We start from the raw sequence: 23310 nt of genomic DNA, 5'->3' as shown, positions 1-23310 counted from the left end.
AGGTGCCTTCTGACCTCAGTTACTCCTCCTGTCTCGGTCACGCCCTTTTTGCTGCCCGATCATCCGTGTTGGTCCATCACTGTCCTGCACAGTGTTAATGCAGAGTTGTTAAGGTCAGCATTTCTTTGCTCGGCCTTACTTTTCATTCGGGCTTGGCGGGCGTCTCGTCACAGCTCTGTCAGCTGAAGCTGTCTGGGAATTTTCCCCCGTGTAGTGAAACGAGCCTTGGTTTTAATGCTCTCCGTCTCTGCTGCATGAGATCGCTTTCCTGCAGCACTGTTGACATTTTCAGGTTGTTGTTGTGGGTCCAGCTGCTGCAGCGTTTGGTCAGGGTCACGTCGAAGATGGCAGAGGGGAGAGCAGGAGTCCAGGTCAGCCTCGGCTTCCAGGGCTGGCAAAGCAGCCTGTAATTAAACATAAAGAGAAAGAACAAAAACAAAACAAAACAAAAACAAACGAACAGGAAAATGATGTTGTGTTGGCTGTATTACAACGAGAGGGGAGAAACATCGGGACAGGCCCTGTGTCAGCCTTCTCTCCCCCCCCTTTTTTTTTTTCTTTCTCACGATATAATCAACTCATAACCCACCAAGTTGACAGGACAACATGCACATGTTCAAATTCTTAAGATCATGTTTAAACTCACATAAGAGAAATTTCTTTCCGTCAGTAATCACTTGTGTTGTTCAATCAGCAGAAAACACCTCACAATTTGACTCTTAACCACTAAATTTGTTGTTTCATCACTGGTTGGTCATACCAGTCTCTTTATTTTATTTTTCTTTAAAGTTCAATGGTTGTCCTGCAACCCAGAGGGTTTATTTGTTAGTAGTGAATAAACTTCATCATTTAACAACAGGTGTATGTTAAATTTCCCTGCTTCAGTCTTGCCGGAAAATCTTCATGTGTTCCTGAGTGTAAGCTGTTTCTTCATTGCGTGTGTGTGCATTTGTAAGCGGGTTATTTTTAACTTTTTCTCAAACTTGGCATTACCTTAAAAGGAGCCTTTCTCTCACATTTCTCTGCTTGTGTGTGTTTTTGTTTCACCTTTTGTTGTGATGCTCCGGACGCCTTCCCAACCTCCACAAGTCTGTTGGCCCCAATTTTATGTGTTAAAAACTTCTCTTATTTTCTCCTCTAATTCTCTGCTAGCTGCTGTCTTTTCCACAGCTGCTGATTCTTGCTGAGTGTGGTTTCCATTACTATAATTTTGCTTCGGCCGCTGTGCTTGTGGGGGGCAGTTGGTCCAGGCCCGTAGCCACCTGTATTAACACACTAAGAGATTTATTTAATATCATTTTCATCACTGTTAAATAGACCAGCAGGCAACACGCCCACCTTTACAGTGCAGACTGCATGCCAGTCTCCCAACACACTCCTCTCTCTTTTTTTTATTTTATTAATACACCCAATTATGCCCGTCTATCTCTATGTGGCTCCAAATTCCCTCTTTATTTAATTTCACACTCGTCAGGGGACAGGCACACAACAATTTCCACCACTGAAGCGAGGAATTCAACGCTTTTTCTTTTTTTTCTTTTTTTTTTTTACTAATCTTAATTAGTATGTATGCTTAATTGGTAGTAGGCTTTCGAGCCTATACCGCTTGGAGTAAGACAACATGCATGAAGAGGATGATGTGGACAAAATACTCATTTGCCTAATAATTCTGCACTCCCTGTAGAGAGACGACTGCAAGTAAACAAACAATAAATATGAGAGGAGTAAGAAAATACATATACACTTTAGGACTAGTGGTAAAGGGATTAATAGCAATTTAAAATTTTACAGTTTGATGATTTAAAGTCTCACACAACCTGTCGACAGAGGAGGGGGCCCTGCTGCCTCCAAATAGGGCACATTTCAATCATAATGTCGTAAATCCAATCCCATTATGTATTCATGATTTGAATCCTGGGTTGTGTGAAATCCCAGGAATAAACTATAGACAAAGTGAATCTTTGAAATAAGGTGTAGGTCTATTAAGTTATGTTGTGGTGATCCTCGAGTTGGAGGATGGGTATTCATACTGGAGTACAAAAGTAAAACCAATGGAAGATGGACAAGAAAAGTTCAAAGCCATCAGGTCCTAAGTTTAGGAAAAAAGATTAAAGAAGAGGAGGAGAAACGAGCAAAAGAGACAAGTAAGACTTGTCATTGGAAAATAGCAGGTCATGAATCCTGAAACAATCAGAATACTTTATTAATCCTTAAGGAAATTATATGGATTACAGTTATTCCAAGAGAAATTCTAATAATAGCAACAGTGACAGACTAAACTCCAAACAACACATTCTGTTACAGATTTTACACATTTAGGAAATAGCACTAATATATAAAGATCAATCAATTATAAATATCAAGGATTAAAAGAGTGGATAATAAATAAATATCAAGAAAATTGACAAGAATATTACAGAGTAGAAAAGAGCTTATGTAAAAAGGATGTAACTTTTGCAGTGTTTACAGTGTGTTGGATGGAGGAGTTGTACAGGGAGATGGCCACAGGCAGGAATGACTTCTTGTGTCGTTTATTTTTTTTCTATTAATCTCAAGCTGTGTCCCAAAACGTTGGCTGCATCCTTCGGAGGACCCGGCCTTCGCGGTCTACGTGGGCTGGGTCCTTCAAAGACCGAGAAGGCCAGAAGTGCGAGGCTGTGAAATGGGACGGTCTAGCCTTCAGATTTGCGTCACCGCTGTCTTGGTGGAGTTTAATAAACTCTGCCGTCTGCTCCTTGCTATCTAAAATATAACAGGACACTGGCGTAAATTCTCGAGCGTCTCACACTTCTGTTTAATCAGTTTTCTGTTTAACATTTATTCAGCTGTGTGAAAATCCCGGAGGAACCCACTCGATGGATTAATAAAGTTTTATTTAATCTAATAATCTAATAACTTTGATCTCAGCCAAACCGATTTGCCCCAGAACAAATAAAACACCCAAAAAAGGCAAAAAATTACATTTTTAAGTTATCTGAGTGACTTATATCATGTTTAACCTGAGTAGCAAAAGAGCGGGGGTCTGAAAATGATGAAGCCGGGAGTCCGCTGCTCTCACCGGCTGGAGTGACCATTGAACCCCCCGGCTTGCTATCGAGCTGGTGGGTAACAGACATCTCCGAAAACGTCGGCACACTTTTGCAAATATGTAATGTCTTGATAAACCAACCAGATATTTGTAGATTACACAGCTACTTTCTCGCCTTAAAATATGTTAAAAGTTTATTTTGTGGCCCAGAAAGAATAATAAGAGTAATTTTCAAACTTAGTAGCGGCCGCCATTGTTGTCAGCTGAAATTTGGCTGGGCCGCGCTATGAATTCTGGGTTATGGTGGGCCACGAAGCACACATCCGACCCATCCTTCAAATTCGGGGAAATGAAAGACGCATTTGTCAGCTGCATTTGAAGGACTCGACGAATTGGGACAGCCTTCGTCGCCTGGCTGTGATGTAATCAGCCTTCAAATGCGGCCTCCGGAGGATGCTGCCGACGTTTTGGGACACAGCTTCAGTCTCTCACTGAAAGTGCTCCTGTGACTAGCTGGTACGTCATGGAGTGGGTGGGAAGTATTATCCATGACTGTCTTTATCTTGAACAACATCTGCCTCTCAGACACCACCCTAACGGAGTCCAACATTACTGGCCTTGTGGATCAGTTTGTTTAGTCTGTTGGCATCTGTGACCCTCAACCTGCTGCCCCAGCTTGCAACAGCATAGAGCAGTGGTCCCCAACCTTTTTTGCGCCACGCACCGGTTTATGCCCGACCATATTTTCACGGACCGGCCTTTAAGGTGTCGCGGATAAATACAACAAAATAAAACTAGTGCCGGTATTGAAAAAAAGAAGATTTATTCATAACACACGTGAAAAGACCCAGGAAAACCGAGTTAACGATAAAAACGATAACAAAATAACGCTAAAAACCCTGAAAACCATACATTTCACACCTGAGCCTCAACTCTTGCAACCCGGTACCAAACAACTCACGGACCGGTACCGGTCCGAGGCCCGGGGGTTGGGGACCGCTGGCATAGAGGATAGCACTGACCTTATGCAATCTTGGACTGTGTTGTCATTGTCGGTTGTTGATTTGTCCTATTCTCATTGTCTGATGGATTATAATGGCTGTTTGTACAAAATTTGAAAACTATGCATACTCTCTCTCTTCATAGATAGATAGATGTGTGTGTTTATGTTTATCTGGCTAAATTCGATATGGTTCCAGCAACAGTTTTTACAGTAAGATATGTTTTATATGCATGCACAATCTTTAATATACATATATACACATGAAACATACATATATGTTATCTGTGGGTGTGGGGCAGAGTGGGTGTTCGCCCAGGGCACCAAACAGGCTAGGACTGCCACTGCTGACAAAACACAGAATGTGAAAAAGAGGGGAGGTATGATAACAGAACCTAAAGACTAGAAATGACAAATATTAGATCAAGCAGAAAAACAATTAAAAGAACATAAATAGAAATAAACATCAAATATTACAATATACAATACAATACGAAAGAAATTCCACAAATTCAATACATGCTACAATTGCAGTGTGAACAATCTGATTTTTTAAAAATGTTTACATAGAAGTGGCCGCATTTCAGCACTGACCAATAAAAAATTAATTAACTCCAGTGTGGATTAGTTGATGATTTTTTAAAGTATCCATGCGACGAAAACCCTTTCCACACTGACAACAGACAAATGGTTTAATGCCAGTGTGGATGGCCTGATGTTCTTTCAAGGAACTCATGCAGTTAAAAGACTTTCCACACTGATCACAGGTGAATGGTTTAAGTCCAATGTGGAGGAGATGATGTTTTTTTAAGTTTCTACGCCGAGTAAATGATTTTCCACACTGATCACAGCTGAATGGTTTAATTCCAGTGTGGATGAGCTGATGTTGTTTTAAATTTTCAATATGAGTAAAAGCCTTTCCACACTGACCACAGACAAATGATTTAATTCCAGTGTGGATGAGAAGATGATATTTTAAGCTTTTGCTGTGAGTAAAAGACTTTCCACACAGATCACAGGTGAATTGTTTATCTGTAGTATGGATGAGCTGATGTTCTTTTAAACAGTTACTATGAGTAAAAAACTTTCCACACTGATCGCAGCTAAATGGTTTTAATCCAGTGTGGATGAGTTGATGTTTTTTTAAGGTGCCACTCTGAGTGAAAGTCTTTCCACACTGATCGCAGCTGAATGGTTTAATGCCAGTGTGGATGAGCTGATGTTGTTTTAAGTTGCCATTTTCAGTAAAAGCCTTTCCACACTGATCACAGCTGAATGGTTTTAATCCAGTGTGGATGAGTTGATGTTTTTTTAAGCTGCTATTCTGAGTGAAAGTCTTTCCACACTGATCGCAGCTGAATGGTTTAATGCCAGTGTGGATGAGTTGATGTATTTTTAAGCTGCTATTCTGAGTGAAAGTCTTTCCACACTGATCGCAGCTGAATGGTTTAATGCCAGTGTGGACGAGCTGATGTTGTTTTAAGCTGCTATTATAAGTAAAAGCCTTTCCACACTGATTGCACATGAAGCTTCTGTCTCCACTGTCAATGCGCTGGCGTCTTCTGGCCTTCTTCATAGTGATGAAAGTCTTCTCCACAGGGATCACAACTCGTTCATCTGTACTTGCTGGCATTGGTTGGTTTTTGTTGAGGTCATAAATTTGGAGAGGTTTCAGCACACTTCCCCTTCTTTTGCCTATGATGACAAAGAACTAAAACAGTGACATGCACTTCACAAAACCTATTTAGTGTACATATACATACATATATCTATACACACACACACACACACACACACACACACACACACACACACACACACACACACACACACACACAGTGTGAAAAATAGTAATCAATACAAGGGATGGCTATTTTAAAGAATCTAACATTTTTAAGAATCTAAAATCTGAATATGTTTTGAGTTATTTAACATTTTTTGTCTCCTAATTCCATATGTGTTCATTTGGAGTTTTGATGGTTTAAATTAGAATCTATAATGTAAAAAGTCATTATAAAACAGAAAAATCATGAGAAGGTGTGTCTAAACATTAGACCTGTGGCTTAGTCAGCCTGGCTACAGAGCTGTTCCTGTTTTCCTCATTTACTAAGATTTCATAACTTTACAGAGGGCTTTTTCTTGTTCAGGTCAAAAGAAGCACAAATTAGTCTTCAGTGTAGGTGTACTTATAAGTTCTTCCAGGGAGTCAAACTTCTCTCGTTTGTTGCCTTCTTTTTCAGAGCAGCCAAAGTGTGCAGAGGATGTAATACTATTTACAAAATACGCTATCAGAGATTATCAGAGGGAATAAAGCACAACTGTGTATCAGCTGTGAAAAATGTATCATGTGCAACACTAGAACATATTAATAGATGCTTTATTATACAACATGTAGAGTGTGTAAAGGTTAAAAAAAAAATACAGGACCAAAAACTGATCCTTGAGAAGCTTATTTTCGGGAGGGTTAAAAACGGCTAATTTCATCCATCCATTGATTTAATGTAAGCAGGTTGAGAACATTATTTTTCTTCAGCAGTGATTTGTCTCTCATTTGGGATAAACAGGCAAAATGTCACTGTGTACAGAATTAGATGTTATTATTATTATTAAAATAACAACCAATTAATGTCTGTAGAATAATGTTGGCGATTTTTCTTTCTCACCTTCAGTGAAGAACCAATGTTTCTGACTACAGGTGCTGAGATGCTCCTCCAGCAGACTCTTCGCCTCCTGCCAGTCGCCTGTGACAGCAAAAAGATTTTTATATTTAATCCAGTTAAATTTATTGTATTATTATAAGGCACTACTGCAGACCATTGTATTGTGTAGCATTATTGTGCCTCGTACTAACATCACAAACATCAGAATCAGAAAAACCTTATTAATCCCAGAGGAAAACTAAGTTTTGATAGCAGGAAATATACAACAAACAACATGCACTCACTGAGTGTAGAAACAGAGTTATGATGGATAAATACTGGATAGTAGGAACAAAAAGAAGGGGGGGGAGGGGGGCGCTTACGAAGACAGCTGCTACAACAGCCTGTGTTCCAGATCTACTGGCGTTTAGATCAACTGGCGTTGGTCGAACAGATGTGTGACAGTCTTGCGTTTCAGGAGCTGCTACCGACAAACCAGCAAAAAAAATGGGGAAAAAAAAAACAAAAAAAAAAAAAAAACGGCAAATGTGTCACCTGTGACACTTGTGAGGTTATCTCAAACACACTCCGTCAGTCTTGATGCTGTTGAACAACAAAATGTTTAAAAATGTGGCGAGTTTACCTGGTGATATCCTCATGCGCGACGCGATCGCGAAAACAGCAAACAAGTAACACCACGCCGATGTTGTTCACGGGACAGCAAGAGTAAACGATCGGGAGACTCTTGTCGTCGTTATCGTTCCCCTCGTACGGTTTATTTCTCCGGTTTCAGCGTTTTTGCTCCACAACTACAGCGAGCAGTTTACTTTATGCACTAACATGGAGTCGAGTCAACCAGCGCCACCTCTGGCCAAGTGCCACAGCCTACAGCCAGATCAACTTGTGACACACATCTGCACCACGTCTGAATTCGTTTCATGCACAACACATTTGTACCCTTCAATTGTGTCTGTTTGTGCGTCATGCAAATAAACCTTTGAAATGAATGAAATGACCCTAATATTTCACTAGTGTTGTAACATCACATGTCGTTAGCGTAGTCTGTCTGCGTCTTTTCTCTGCGAGCAAACATTTTAGAGTTGGTTGTTATATACAGTCTGTATAAGTGTGGTTAATCTAATAAACATTTGTAAGGAGATGGCAGTTACTGTGAATGTACAGCAGGTGATCAGTAATAAACAGTCAGACAATGACTCTGACAATCTCATTCAATCTTGCAGACTGAATGCACCTTCTGTGGAAAGTGGTACCACACAGTGTGTGTGGACTTCCCCTGTGCAGAAGGAGACTACAAATGTTGTGGGTGCTAAATAAACAGAAAAAAGTGATCCCTGTTGTCTTTGCTTACTGATTGTTTTTAGTGTTGACAATCCACATTGCTGGGATTGCATCTTTCAACATGTTTGTGGGTAGATTTGGATGTACCAGGGGTTAGTGCAGCCACTCAGCCTCTACTCAATGTGATCATAGCAGCAGGTGCAGATGTGTCACAAGTTAATCTAGTAGTAGGCTGTGGCACTTGGCCACAGGTGGCAGTAGTGGACTGACCTCCATTTGAAACTGGTCCAGCTGCTGTGTGATAGTGGATCTGCTACAAATTGAAGATCATATGCAACTTTTGGAAATGAACCCTTGTATTATGTTGAAGAACAAAAAAATGACATTGATTTTGTTGCAGGTCACTTGGTGTTCGCTCGCTCTGCGGTAGAGTATCACTTCCTGTTCCTGCTCAAACACAGTGGTGTTTCTGAGTAGCTTATTTGCCTAGCAATTTAATTAACAACTTTTAAATACATTCTTCTTTCATAGTATAATCTTCACATGCTTCATCCGAAGCACACTTTCTGTGTACTCACTACCTAATTTATAGCCAAAGTATTCACTCACTGTCTCTGTACTGTCTCGCTAGCTTAGCTTAGCTCGTAGCCGACTCATTAGCACCATGGCTACTTCACCTGTCCCTCCTGCACTTTCTTGCTCATTGTGTCAGATGTTTAGTTACTCCTCGGCCTCCTTTAGCAGTAATGATATCTGTAACAAATGTAGCATATTTGCAGCTCTGGAGGCCAGGATTACTGAATTGGAGACTCGGCTTCGCACCCTTCATTCACCCGTAGCTAGCCAGGCCCCTGTAGCTGGTGCAGCCGAAGATAGCGTAGGCCCCGCTAGCTGTTCCCCGGCAGATCCCAAGCAGCTGGGGAAAGAGGGCGGCTGGGTCACGGTGAGGAGGAAGCATAGTCCTAAACAGAAGCCCCAGGTACACCACCAACCCGTTCATGTGTCTAATCGTTTTTCGCCATTCGGCGACACACCCGCTGGGGGTCAAACTCTGGTAGTTGGCGATTCTGTTCTCAGACACGTGAAGCTAGAGACACTGGCAACCATAGTCAATTGTCTTCCAGGGGCCAGAGCAGGCGACAATGAAGGAAATTTAAAACTGCTGGCTAAGGGTAAACGTAAATTCAGTAAAATCATAATTCACGTCGGCAGTAATGACACCCGGTTATGCCAATCAGAGGTCACTAAAATCAATATTGAATCGGTGTGCAACTTTGCCAAAACAATGTCGGACTCTGGGGAGGGGACCAGAGAAAACTACAATCAGACCAGGAGTGACATGTTTAGCCGCATGTTCTCCTTAAATTGCTGGCTGTCTGAGTGGTGTCCCAGAAACGATGTGGGCTTCATAGATAATTGGCAAACCTTCTGGAGGAAACCTGGTCTTGTTAGGAGAGACGGCATCCATCCCACTTTGGATGGAGCAGCTCTCATTTCTAGAAATATGGACAAATTTATTAAACCCCCCAAAATATGACTATCCAGAGTTGGGACCAGGAAGCAGAGCTGCAGTCTTACACGCCTCTCTGCAGCTTCTCTCCTCCTGCTACCCCCCCAAAAACCCATCTTCATAGAGACTGTGTCAGCTTCCAAAAAGACAAAAAACAAACTAAAAACCAGCAACAAACAACTTAAACATAAACAATTACAAAGAAAGAACAATACAGTATCCACATCTGAACCAAAGAGTAAAACAGTGAAATGTGGATTATTAAATATTAGGTCTCTCTCCTCCAAGTCTCTGTTAATACATGACTTAATAATTGATCAACAAATTGATTTACTCTGCCTTACAGAAACCTGGTTGCAGCAGGATGATTATGTTAGCTTAAATGAATCAACACCCCCGAGTCATTCTAACTACCAGAAATCTCAAAGCACAGGCCGAGGGGGCGGTGTGGCAGCAATTTTTCACACCAGCCTATTAATTAATGAAAGACCAAGACAGACTTTTAATTCATTTGAAAGCCTGATGCTTAACATTGTCCACCCCAGCTGTAAAACTCAGAAACCAGTCTTACTTGTTATCATCTATCGTCCACCTGGGCCTTACACAGAGTTTCTGTCTGATTTCTCAGACTTTATATCTAATTTAGTTCTGAGCTCAGATAAAATAATTATTGTGGGTGATTTTAACATCCATGTAGATGCTAAAAATGACAGCCTCAACATGGCATTTAATCTGTTATTAGACTCAATTGGTTTCTCTCAAAATGTAAAAGAACCCACCCACCACTTTAATCACACTCTAGATCTTGTTTTAACATATGGCATAGAACCTGAACATTTAACAGTGTTTCCTGAAAACCCTCTCCTGTCTGATCATTTCCTGATAACATTTACATTTACAATAATTGATTACACAGCGGTGAAGAGTAGACTTTATCAAAGTAGATGTCTTTCTGAAAGTGCTGTAACTAAGTTTAAGAATATAATCCACCCACTGTTATCATCTCCAATGCCCTGTACCAACATAGAGCAGAGCAGCTATCTGAACGCTACCCCAACAGAGGTCGATTATCTTGTTAATAATTTCACCTCCTCACTACGTACGACTCTGGATACTGTAGCTCCTGTGAAAACTAAGGTCTCTAATCAGAAGTACCTGACTCCGTGGTATAATTCTCAAACACGTACCCTAAAGCAGATGACTCGTAATCTGGAGAGGAAATGGTGTGTCACAAATCTAGAAGATCATCATTTAGCCTGGAGAAATAGTTTGTTGCTTTATAAGAAAGCCCTCGGCAAAGCCAGAACATCTTACTATTTGTTACGGCCCTAGCTGGGCCTCCTGATACTGCCCTTGTGTGGGCGTGGTGTTTTTCTCCGCCTCCTCCTCTTTTGCTCCACCCCTCTGTCTCTCTCTTGCGCTCTCTCTCCCCAGGACACAGCTGCTGCTCATTGGACTCACTTACCACCTGGGCCCAGTCAGCAATCACCTCTCTGAGGTCATATAAGCTGGGGATGAGCTGTGAGCAGGGTGTGGGGTGTCTCTGCTTAGTGTGTAGGTAGCCTGCCTGAAGTGTGGAGTTGTGGAAGCAGTATAGCTGCTTTACGTGAGTAGTGTGGGCTTGTGGGCCTTGGCAGCAGTAAAGCCAGCTGCTGTTAGTGACAGGGTGAGCTTGTGGGCCCCTGGAAGTGCCTCCTCGTGGTGTGGAGTTTTTGTTTGGTTGTTGTGTTCTTTGTTGTTGCAACCTTTTTTCGGCATGTTATTGGTAATACGGCGTTGCCGGCTCCTTATGTTATGATTATCTACAATAAAGACTATGTTATTTACTAAGAACACCTGTCTGTTTTCCTTTCATTCTGTTCTGGACTCATTTGTTACTGGTCCCCTCACTCGCATGCCTAGACCCCTTCGGGGGGGACGTAACAAAGTGGGGGCTCGTCCGGGATATGACTGGAAGGAACAGCAATTGAGTTTTAGTGAGTTGTTTGCCGGTGGCCTGGTTAAGTTGTATTGTATCTGCTGCGCTCCCTCTCCAGTTAGCAAAAGGGGAGTGTCTAGCTGAGCGTAAGCTCCTCCTTCAGGCACTCGTTTTTTATTTTTCCTTTGTTATTTTCGGAGTAATCCCGGGTGGGGATTAGTTCCCTGTCGGGGGTAGGCTTATCGGTGCTTTGTGCACTTGATGCTTAGCCTTTAAAGTTGCCTCGAGCCTGATACACTCCAGAAGCTAACTAGGCTAAGATTTTAGTAGGCAGGTCTGGGGAGAGGGTCGGCGGTATTTTTATTTATTGGTTAACCTGTGGCCACACATTTCCCGCCTGTTTTTCATTTGTGTATTGGAGGTGGTGCTTCTTTGTTGTTATTGTTAGCCTCAGGTAGTTTTTGTTTTAGAGTCAATGGCTACCTTTGATATTGCAGTGTTTAAGGGTGAGCGTGGTGCAGCGTCTCAGCCCGTTCCGCAGGCGCCAGCTCAAGCTGTAGGTCCATTGGTGTCGACACCTGTTGATCAGGGGCTGCCTGAGGACAAACCCATTACAGTGCCTCGCTTCGAACCCCTCTCCATTGAATCAAGTGAAGGCTCGAAGCTGGATGCTAAGCTCCGTGTACGCCTGGCTCGTCTCCAGTTAGAAAAGGAGGATCGTGAGAGGGAGTTCCAGCTAAAGAAAGAGCTGGAGCTTAGGCGTTTAGACGCAAAGCTTGCTAGAGCCAGGGAGGTCGAGTTGAGGAAGGTGGAGGTGGAGGCAGAGACAGCTGTGAGGTTGCGACAGCTGGAACTCCGGCAGGTTTCCCTTCCTCAGACTGCCTCCATTCGTCAGGCCGACACCTCGTTTGACGTAGGGAAAAACAGTCGTCTGGTTCCGATGTTCCGTGACACTGAGGTCGACAGCTACTTCGAGTCGTTTGAACGAATAGCCACGGCCTTGCACTGGCCACGGGATTCGTGGGGAATTTTGCTCCAATGTAAGCTGGCGGGTAAGGCTCAAGAAGTTTGTTCCTCACTGTCAGCTCAGGACAGTCTGAATTATGACAAGCTGAAAAGTGCCATCCTGCTAGCTTACGAGCTAGTCCCAGAAACTTATAGGCAGCGTTTCCGGGGGTTGAAAAGAGGTCAGGGTCAGTCTTATCTTGATTTTGCCAGGGAAAAAGGTGTTCTTTTCGATCGGTGGTGTGCGGCCTGCAAAGCCACTGACCTGGCTTCGATCCGGGAACTAATGCTCATAGAGGAATTTAAGAACTGCATCTCTGAGCAGATTGCAGTATACCTCAGTGAACAGAAGGTTTCCTCATTACAGCATGCTGCAACACTCGCTGATGAGTTTGCCCTCATCCATAAAACCAGTGTCATTAAGCACAACCGACTCGATGACCTAGTGAAGGTTAGTGATGTGCCAGCTACACAGTACCCAAAGGGTGAGGTACTTGTGTCCCATTCCAAGGCAAAACAAAAGTGTTTTTTCTGTTTCAAGTCTGGCCATTTAATAGCAGATTGTGGGGCCTACAAACAGAAACAGTCAGTCTTGAGAGTTAGGAGTGTGCCAGCTAACAAAGTCGATACAGGCGTGGTTTCAAGAGCTAAAAAAAAAGCTCTGTTTCTTCTGCCACAAACCTGGCCACCTGATTGCTCACTGTTTGAAAGAAAACTCAAAGCAAAATCGATCTGCTTTCAAAAGAGTGAACTGTGGTTCACATACCAACAAAGTTGCCAGTCCTAGGCAATAATCGGCGCATAATTGCTCAGTGGTGTCATTTGGTCACTGTCAGAGATCAACTAATTGTAATCTTCCACCTGTTGACTGTCTTTCGGGTCCAGATGACCTGCAGTGTGACCCATTGCGTACGACACAAACACTCAAACCCACACCTCTGGCTAACCAGCATGCCTTTCGCCATGACCTAGCGAAGAAGCATCAGAGAAGTGATGCTGTACGGCCTTCTAGCTGCCTGATGGGTTCTCCATATGTGATGGCTCAAAAGACATTTGGCTGTCATTTGGGACACTATGTTGAGGGACTTGAGCCAACCCCATGCAGTGTTTTCAACCCATCAAAAAGGTCTTGGCAGATTCGGCAGGGTATGCCTAACCGTTATTATGGTGCATGGTAGGTGATATGTTTAAAAGCTGGGTAGGACGTTCTGTGACAAACCACTGGTTTGTATTTATGGGAGGGGGTGTTACGGCCCTAGCTGGGCCTCCTGATACTGCCCTTGTGTGGGCGTGGTGTTTTTCTCCGCCTCCTCCTCTTTTGCTCCACCCCTCTGTCTCTCTCTTGCGCTCTCTCTCCCCAGGACACAGCTGCTGCTCATTGGACTCACTTACCACCTGGGCCCAGTCAGCAATCACCTCTCTGAGGTCATATAAGCTGGGGATGAGCTGTGAGCAAGGTGTGGGGTGTCTCTGCTTGGTGTGTAGGTAGCCTGCCTGAAGTGTGGAGTTGTGGAAGCAGTATAGCTGCTTTACGTGAGTAGTGTGGGCTTGTGGGCCTTGGCAGCAGTAAAGCCAGCTGCTGTTAGTGACAGGGTGAGCTTGTGAGCCCCTGGAAGTGCCTCCTCGTGGTGTGGAGTTTTTGTTTGGTTGTTGTGTTCTTTGTTGTTGCAACCTTTTTTCCCTTTTTTCGGCATGTTATTGGTAATACGGCGTTGCCGGCTCCTTATGTTATGATTATCTACAATAAAGACTATGTTATTTACTAAGAACACCTGTCTTGTTTTCCTTTCATTCTGTTCTGGACTCATTTGTTACTGGTCCCCTCATTCGCATGCCTAGACCCCTTCGGGGGGGACATAACACTATTCATCACTGATTGAAGAAAATAAGAACAACCCCAAGTTTCTCTTCAGCACTGTAGACAGGCTGACAAAAAGTCAGAGCTCTTTTGAGCCAACCATCCCTTTAACGTTAACTAGTAATGACTTCATGAACTTCTTCACAAATAAAATTTTTATCATTAGAGAAAAAATTACCAATAATCATCCCACAGATGTAATATTATCTACGGCTACTCTTAGTACCATTGATGTTAAGTTAGACTCTTCTTCTCCAATTGATCTTTCTGAGTCAACTTCAATAATTACTTCCTCCAAACCATCAACGTGTCTTTTAGACCCCATTCCTACAAAACTGCTCAAAGAAGTCCTGCCATTAATTAATTAATTCTTTGATCTTAAATATGATCAACCTATCTCTAATCGGCTATGTACCACAGGCCTTCAAGCTGGCTGTAGTTAAACCTTTACTCAAAAAGCCATCTCTAGACCCAGCAGTCTTAGCTAATTACAGGCCAATCTCCAACCTTCCTTTCATATCAAAAATCCTTGAAAGAGTAGTTGTCAAACAGCTAACAGATCATCTGCAGAGGAATGGTTTATTTGAAGAGTTTCAGTCAGGTTTCAGAGCTCAGCACAGCACAGAAACAGCTTTAGTGAAGGTTACAAATGATCTTCTTATGGCCTCTGACAGTGGACTCATCTCTGTGCTTGTCCTGCTAGACCTTAGCGCAGCATTCGATACTGTTGACCATAATATCCTATTAGAGCGATTAGAACATGCTGTAGGTATTACAGGTACTGCACTGCAGTGGTTTGTATCATATCTATCTAATAGACTCCAATTTGTGCATGTAAATGGAGAGTCCTCTTCACACACTGAGGTTAATTATGGAGTTCCACAGGGTTCAGTGCTAGGACCAATTCTGTTTACATTATACATGCTTCCCTTAGGCAGTATCATTAGAAGACATAGCATACATTTTCACTGCTATGCAGATGACACCCAGCTCTATCTATTAAGCCAGATAACACACACACCAATTAGTTAAACTGCAGGAATGTCTTAAAGACATAAAGACCTGGATGGCCGCTAACTTTCTGCTTCTTAATTCAGATAAAACTGAGGTTATTGTACTTGGCCCTGAAAATCTTAGAAATATGGTATCTAACCAGATTCTTACCCTGGATGGCATTACCTTGGCCTCCAGTAACGCTGTGAGGAACCTTGGAGTCATTTTTGACCAGGACATGTCCTTCAACGCACATATTAAACAAATATGTAAGACTGCGTTCTTCCATTTGCGCAACATCTCTAAAATTAGAAATATCCTGTCTCAGAGTGACGCTGAAAAACTAGTTCATGCATTTATTACTTCCAGGCTGGACTACTGTAATTCATTATTATCAGGATGTCCAAAAAACTCGCTGAAAAGCCTTCAGCTAATCCAAAATGCTGCAGCAAGAGTACTGACTGGGACTAGAAAGAGAGAGCATATTTCTCCTGTTTTGGCTTCCCTTCATTGGCTTCCTGTTAAATCCAGAATTGAATTCAAAATCCTGCTCCTCACATACAAGGTCTTAAATAATCAGGCCCCATCTTATCTTAATGACCTTGTAGTACCATATCACCCTATTAGAGCACTTCGCTCTTGCTCTGCAGGCCTACTTGTTGTTCCTAGAGTATTTAAAAGTAGAATGGGAGGGAGAGCCTTCAGTTTTCAGGACCCTCTTCTGTGGAACCAGCTTCCAGTTTGGATTCGGGAGACAGACACTATCTCTACTTTTAAGATTAGGCTTAAAACTTTCCTTTTCGCTAAAGCATATAGTTAGGGCTGGACCAGGTGATCCTGAATCCTCCCTTAGTTATGCTGCAATAGATGTAGGCTGCCGGGGGATTCCCATGATGCATTGAGTTTTTCCTTTCCAGTCACCTTTCTCACTCACTATGTGTTAACAGACCTCTCTGCATTGAATCATATCTGTTATTAATCTCTGTCTCTCTTCCACAGCATGTCTTTATCCTGTCTTCCTTCTCTCACCCCAACCGGTCTCAGCAGATGGCCGCCCCTCCCTGAGCCTGGTTCTGCCGGAGGTTTCTTCCTGTTAAAAGGGAGTTTTTCCTTCCCACTGTTGCCAAAGTGCTTGCTCATAGGGGGTCATATGATTGTTGGGTTTTTGTCTGTATCTATGAAGCGCCTTGAGGCGACTTTTGTTGTGATTTGGCGCTATATAAATAAAATTGAATTGAATTTTGACCCGTACTGTGTAAATCCACTCAGAATTGTCAAAAAACTGCAATAAAACAATAGCAACTTTACTTCCCATCAGATAAACATGTAGAACACAGACATACAACTGTTAGATTTTCTATAACTATTTTAGGTACAATTTGGTTTTTCATTCTTACAAACACATTTCTTTTGAACTTGCCCAACGTTCTCAGTTTTTCAATGCTCTACATTTTCAATTTTGTCCACATGATGGACAGAATGTAACTGTGTGCTTTCTGCAGATGTACTTCTTGCATTTCTCACAAAAAGTGCTTGTTTTCAAACAGGAATCTTCCTAACTAAGATTTAAAACAAAAGATTCTACGTCTCCTCCAGTCTCACAAACAGATGACAAACCAAGCGACACACCTGAGTCACTGACTTTCTTAAATCCACTCACTCTCACTGGCTCTGTTTATTACTAATCACTGTGTAACTGCTGTGAATTCACAGTAACTGCCGTCTCCTTACAAATGTTCATTAGATTAACCACACTTATGCAGACTGTATATAACTACCAACTCCCACGTCATGTTGATGGATTGCCTATATTGGCTGGAAATATTAATTTCCAGGGAAAAGACACAGGCAGACTCTGCTTACAGGATGTGATGCGACAACACTAATGAAATATTGATGTGTCATATTTGTCCAAGGTGTATTTCATTGTTATGGGAAAAGAGAATATTAAAATCATGATGACCAATTGGAGTGGTGATTTCTATGACTTTGTGTATATAATTTGGAATTTTGTACAAATGTAGGCCAATAAGGAATATATGATATCATTTCATTCTTTTCAAAGGTTTATTTGCATGACGCACAAACAGACACAATTGAAGGGTACAAATGTGTTGTGCATGAAACGAATTCAGATGTGGTGCAGATGTGTGTCACAAGTTGATCTGGCTGTAGGCTGTGGCACTTGGCCAGAGGTGGCGCTGGTTGACTCGACTCCATGTTAGTGCATAAAGTAAACTGCTCGCTGTAGTTGTGGAGCAAAAACGCTGAAACCGGAGAAATAAAACGTGCGAGGGGAACGATAACGACGACAAGAGTCTCCCGATCGTTTACTCTTGCTGTCCCGTGAACAACATCGGCGTGGTATTACTTATTTGCTGTTTTCGCGATCGCGTCGCGCATGAGGATATCACCAGGTAAACTCGCCACATTTTTAAACATTTTGTTGTTCAACAGCATCAAGACTGACGGAGTGTGTTTGAGATAATCTCACAAGTGTCACAGGTGACACATTTGGCGTTTTTTTGCTGGTTTGTCGGTAGCAGCTCCTGAAATGCAAGACTGTCACACAACTGTTCGACCAACGCCAGTTGATCTGGAACACCTGCCGTTAGATCAGCGCCATCTTAAAAGACATTACTGGTGGTGATTCTGTATGGGCTCAAAATGTGGTCATAAATATTTTGTACTTGTAAAAAAGATGTGTGTGTGCGTAAAAAAGATGTGTGTGTGTGTGTGCGTAAAAAAGATGTGTGTGTGGACTTAGAAAAAAAAAAACCCTGCAAGTTACAAGTACGGATTTTGACCCTATTTTTCTTTCTTTCATCTGATTGGTCAATGTCATGTCAATCACAAATGTAACAATCCAATCAGAGAACAGATGGGTTTGGCTGTCGGAGGGGCGCTTTTATGAACTGCAGGTCCTTGAAGGGTGATACAGTTTGAAGCTGGAGGATCGCTATATAAATATCCGATAGCAGCTAGGTCCCCTAACTTTCAGTAGCTGTTGAAAGGAAAAAGTTGTGGTATATCAGTGGTTAGAAATACCATTATTACTTTAGGATTAGTTTAACACAAAGTCAGGGCCGACCCAGGACCATTGCTGTGAGTCACAGTGCGCAGCATAAAAGTCCTTTCACATCGGACACAGGATGTGCTGCTAATGCTAACTAAAAGCAAAGGATCCAGAATTTGTTATGCTGGCTGCTGGGCTCTGTGGGTTTTTGCAGCAGCTCTACCTGTACTAGATGCACCTGCTCCTTGTCTTTTCTATCTCTGACTTTATGTCCTCTACAAGAGTTTGTTTTTTTTGCTGGTTCTTCAAATGTTCAATAAAAACATGTATGCTAATTCATAACGAAGAAAGCTTTGTAATGAAGACTGTCATTTCCAAAACACTGCCCGCCCCCACCCCACGGTCCGCAGCGCTGTTGGAAAGGCTGTGGAAGTCCCTGCATTAAACATGTAGTCCTGTGACACAAAAATCACCAAACTCGGACGACCACAGACTGTTTTCCTTCGTGGTGATGAAGGAAAACGCTGGGTTGGCATGTAAAAGGGCATTTATTCCCTTCAAAGACCTGCAGTTCAAAAAAAGCGCCCCTCGACAGCCAAACCCATCTGTTCTCTGATTGGATTGTTACGTTTGTGATTGACATGACATTGACCAATCAGAGGAAAGGAAGAAAAATAGGGTCAAAATCCGTACTTGTAACTTGCAGGGGTTTTTTTTCTAAGTCCACACACAAATCTTTTTTACACACACACACAAATTCTTTTTACACATACAAATCTTTTTTACGCACACACAAATCTGTTTTTACACATACAAATCTTTTTTACAAGTACAAAATATTTATGACCACATTTTGAGCCCATAATTCTGTTATTAATTGTGGAATCTGTTGTATTCTATCCACCTCATCAAATCATAATACTCAGTACAACATCTTCATTTGAAGGAAAACAAATAGCTCAACACAAATGATTAAAAAAACAAGGTCCTGCTGGAAGCTCCAAGCAGACAAAATGACAGGGGCTGAACAGAACGTACAGCCGTAAACAAAATTAGCTAAGAGAAAGAAACCCTGTAGACAGTTATAGATTTAGTAAGCTATATAATTATAATGTACTCACTCTGGATCTCCTCTCAGAATAACCCGAACTAAAGATCCCCCAGCGGAGGAGGCCGGCTTTGTAGTTGGACTAGGAGAGAGACCAAGCTGTCCGAGCTACGAGAGCCTATATCGTTCCAATCACGCATGAGAAACATAAACGCGATCTTCCGGAGACCAGAAGGGCAGCAGTAAGAAAGCTCAGCACAGTCACACTATATTTGTCACACCACAAAATTCTCCGTCGTAGATAACAAGTATGTTGACTGTGGCTATAATCGTTACTCGGTAAATCTACTTTCCGCTGTGTGCACGCGCAGTACTTCGTCTTCTTCTTTATGGTTTGTCGGCGGTTGGCAATAACGACTCATTACCGCCACCAACTGGTAGTGATGTGTCCTGTGTGTCAAAGCTTCGAAGCGTGTGTCGGCTAATCTTGGGGGAGTTTTTGTAAAGCACGTATCGAGGCTTTCTTTGATTACGTCTGCAGTGACGTTCGAGGCCTCGCGGGCAGCCCGTACCATGTGACTGATTCAGGAACTGGCTCGCCGGTTCGCGCCAGATTCGAAATAAAATTGGCATCAAAACACAGCTGATTTCCCCCATCACATTGTGTTGTGGAATTAGATTACGTACGTGCTACATAGATGCTTGAGCATTTCATCGTCGATAGAACCAGCAAGGTAGAGATTTTTTTAATCTCCTCTCTCTAGTGATGGGCAGATGAAGCCCCATGAAGCACTGAAGCTTTTCATCCAATTGGTTCACCCCAACGCGAAGCTTCATGAAGCTTCATTTGCTCTAGCAGGACACCTACTGGACGTAAAAATAATAGCTGGCATGAATTTGAAGAGTGTGGCATTTTGCACACAGCCTATAAATGTCAACAACAAAAGGAGTGTGTAAAACATGTATATTGTAGTGATGGCAGTATACTGTGTATATTTATAGTGGCAGTATGGGAAATGATTATTTGGAAATGCTTGAAATGGAAATGATCATTTACTGTGAGGTGAGGTGTGGACAGTAGTTGTGCTTTTGTAACGTTGAGGTATGGACAGCTACACACTGAGGCTTTGAGCCTCAGTCCTGCCTGTTCACATTTTATTCTGTAAAAACTAAATTTTCACTGCTTTTATGACCTTTTTAGTGGGGAGAACATAGCTAGGATTTAATGATTTAACAAATCTTTTGAATCCTTTGTCCTCCACAATGCTAAATGGCTGGGAGTCCTCAATCACCATGGTAACCAGGTCTTCATCTATTTGAGATTGTTCTCCTGAGGGAAGACAATAAAGATAAAGCACAAATATAAATATCACACACGTAACTTATAACAGTTGTATAATATTGTTATATCATTTAGTAACATTACTGCATCCTATATTATCATTGCATTTGATGGCTCACCTGGTCTTGCTCCACAATCGCTGTTCCCCTTATTCTCATGCAAAGCTCTGTAGTGCCTAAGCATGGATGAGGTGTTGTTGTTATATCTCAGCTCCCTGGCACATAGCAAACACTTCACCTTGTACAAAAGTAAAGACAGCTCAACATAAATTGTATTGCACCATCAGTATCATGAAAATACATCTTCTGTAGAAATTTACATACCTTGTTGGGAGGAATAAGATCAAAATGTTCCCACACAGGGGAGGACATCCTCCTCTTCTTAGCTGGCTCCATTCTCTCCTGACTTTCTCTCCTCACTCTCATAAACCTCCAAACGGTCTCCAAACTCTCACTAACCGCAACTCTCCATCAAACACCCACATTTTTGAATGAAGTCAGAGGGGTTTATATCGCTGTCATATCTCGCGGCAAAGTTCGAACCACTTCATGAACCAGTCACGTGGTACAGCCGGGCAGCGAGGCTTCGGACGTCATCATTTTCAGCTCCTCCCATAAATGAAGCAAGCCTCGATACGCGCTTCGCGGAAACGCCCCCTCCATTACTCGACACACGCTCCGAAGCCTCGATACAGAACGTCCCATCACTACCTCTCTCCTTATCTCATCTGTTCTTATAAAGTATGCACACAGTAATACATATCCCAAATGATAAGTACCATAATAAAAATAAACAACATGACTGACTTTAATTATCCATAAAATCATCACATTCTCTGTAAGATTAAGGTCAACTATTGAATGGTGTATATTTTAAAGACTTTAAAAAAAAGTTAACGCTGAAAGTACTAACATCACTTTTTTTTTTTTGGACGATTTCTGGACGATTCTAGCACCAGTTTTTTACAGAACGTTGTGTGAAATCAAAGAAAAGGGCAGACTTCGATCAAATATGAATTCTCAAAACATTAATTTCCTGCTAAAACCAAGGAAAAACCCTGTATATCCCTTAAGCTATCGTCCAATATCCCTTATAAATGCAGACCTTAAAATAATCTGCAAAGCTCTCTCAAAGAGACTAGAGAAAATAAACCCCCTCTTAATTCATCCTGACCAAACTGGTTTCATAAAAGGTAGGCACTCATCAACAAATACTTAATTTGATAGATTACTCATACAGTAAAAACCTTGAAACTACAATATTTTCTTTAGATGCAGAAAAAGCATTTGACAGACTTAACTGGAAATTTCTATTTGCAACTTTACACAAATTTGGTTTTGGATCCTCTTTCATTAACTGGTTAAAAATATTATATAATTCCCCAGCAGCTTGTGTCAGAACAAATGACCAAACATCCTCCAGTTTCTGTCTCCTGAGGGGCACCAGGCAGCGATGCCCACTCTCCCCTTCACTGTTTGCAATTTTTATTGAACCACTAGCAGTAGCAATTAGACAGAATTCAGTAATTAAGGGCATAAAATGCAAGAACGTGGAACATAAAATCAGCCTTTATGCGAATGATTAGGGATGGGTACCGGTGTCCGGTGCCATCATGGCACCGGTTCTGACATAAACGGTAGTAACCAGACCGAAAAGCAGTGCACATTTCGGTGCTTTTTTTTTTTCCTGAGCTGTGATACACTTTAGATTCTAGCCAATCATTTTACGTTTCCGAGGATAGTAGGCGGGTCCAGGTACGTACGTTCTTAGAGCAGAGCTACAGATTAAAAATGCCCAAGACGAAGCGGTCAAAAGTCTGGCTGTACTTCACAGCAAAATATGCAAACTCAGCAGCCTGCAACAAGTGCTTTAAGCTGATACTGTGATACTGTCAAAGGAGGTAACACCTCAAATCTGATGAAACACCTGGCGACGCATAGCGTTTTTTTTTTTTTAAAGCCGAGAAATGCGTCGTATTTGATAGCTTGCTGCGAGAATAGACCTCACACTGTGCACATCTACTGCGGGTGGGTTGCCTGTTATCGGACCCAGAGCAATATCCCCCAAAAACACGAAGAATGGAGTCCTGGCCCGTAGCCCTGCCAGTGTAGCAGAAATGATGACGGATGATGATGGCAGCAGCAGCCGTTCTTCTCTGCGTGAGTAGCTTAATGTTGTTCGTGTGTAATTTACATTGAGTAGGCTAACCACGTTATTACATTAATGCATGTAAGGTGAACTAGCAAACATCATCATAGCTACATGCGGCTGTCTTCTTGTTTGATGGCAGATGCTCCCTTCACCTTGGCCCAAAAGGCTAAAATGACCAAAGAAAAAGTGGAAAACAGCTGAACATGAGAGGTTTTTGGACAAAGTTTGTGTTTTTTCCATTGTTTAAGCACTGCTTCCAGCCAAGAGTGATACCATATATGCCCCATAGCTGCAGAAAAGGCTAACATTGCTATCTTTTTACAAAAAACCAGCTGAAAATTAGAGGTTTTTGGACCAATTTTGTGTTCTCCATTCTTTGAGCACCGGCACCGTTTCAAAAGTACCGATTTGGCACCGGTATCGGATAAAACCTAAACGATACCCATCCCTACGAATGATGTGTTACTTTTTCTCCAAACCTCACAAACCAATATCTCTGGGGT

General features: G+C 42.1%; 1 protein-coding gene and 1 long non-coding RNA gene across 4 annotated transcripts; both read right to left on the bottom strand.

Moving 5' to 3' along the window:
* Positions 1-383: 383 nt before the first annotated feature.
* On the bottom strand, positions 384-7600 carry LOC120718570. Its single transcript, XR_005692515.1, has 3 exons — positions 7588-7600; positions 7400-7411; positions 384-1501 (listed from the first exon to the last, which is right to left on the bottom strand). It is a non-coding gene; the product is annotated as an uncharacterized LOC120718570 (long non-coding RNA).
* Positions 4234-21473, bottom strand: LOC120718567 (gastrula zinc finger protein XlCGF8.2DB-like). 3 transcript variants are annotated; one of them, XM_040007108.1, is made up of 5 exons: positions 21367-21473; positions 19388-20068; positions 6692-6769; positions 4973-5723; positions 4234-4888 (listed from the first exon to the last, which is right to left on the bottom strand). In XM_040007108.1, exons 4-5 carry the CDS (start codon positions 5659-5661, stop codon positions 4633-4635), a joined length of 945 nt encoding a protein of 314 aa, XP_039863042.1. In that variant the 5' UTR covers positions 5662-5723; positions 6692-6769; positions 19388-20068; positions 21367-21473; the 3' UTR covers positions 4234-4632. The 3 variants fall into 3 exon arrangements, with proteins under 3 accessions (XP_039863042.1, XP_039863039.1, XP_039863041.1); XM_040007105.1 differs by having other exon boundaries at positions 4234-5723; XM_040007107.1 differs by lacking the exon at positions 6692-6769 and having other exon boundaries at positions 4234-5723.
* Between the last annotated feature and the right edge of the window lie 1837 nt (positions 21474-23310).

Source organism: Simochromis diagramma, unplaced genomic scaffold (assembly GCF_900408965.1).
Source record: "Simochromis diagramma unplaced genomic scaffold, fSimDia1.1 OVJJ01000531.1, whole genome shotgun sequence".
NCBI lineage: Eukaryota > Metazoa > Chordata > Actinopteri > Cichliformes > Cichlidae > Simochromis > Simochromis diagramma.
The sequence above is the reverse complement of the archived record's forward strand: the minus strand, read 5'-3'. Positions and strand labels throughout refer to the sequence as shown.

Excerpts from the sequence above, each read along its gene's own strand:
- LOC120718567 (XM_040007105.1), bottom strand. The coding sequence starts at position 5,661 with ATGCCAGCAAGTACAGATGAACGAGTTGTGATCCCTGTGGAGAAGACT.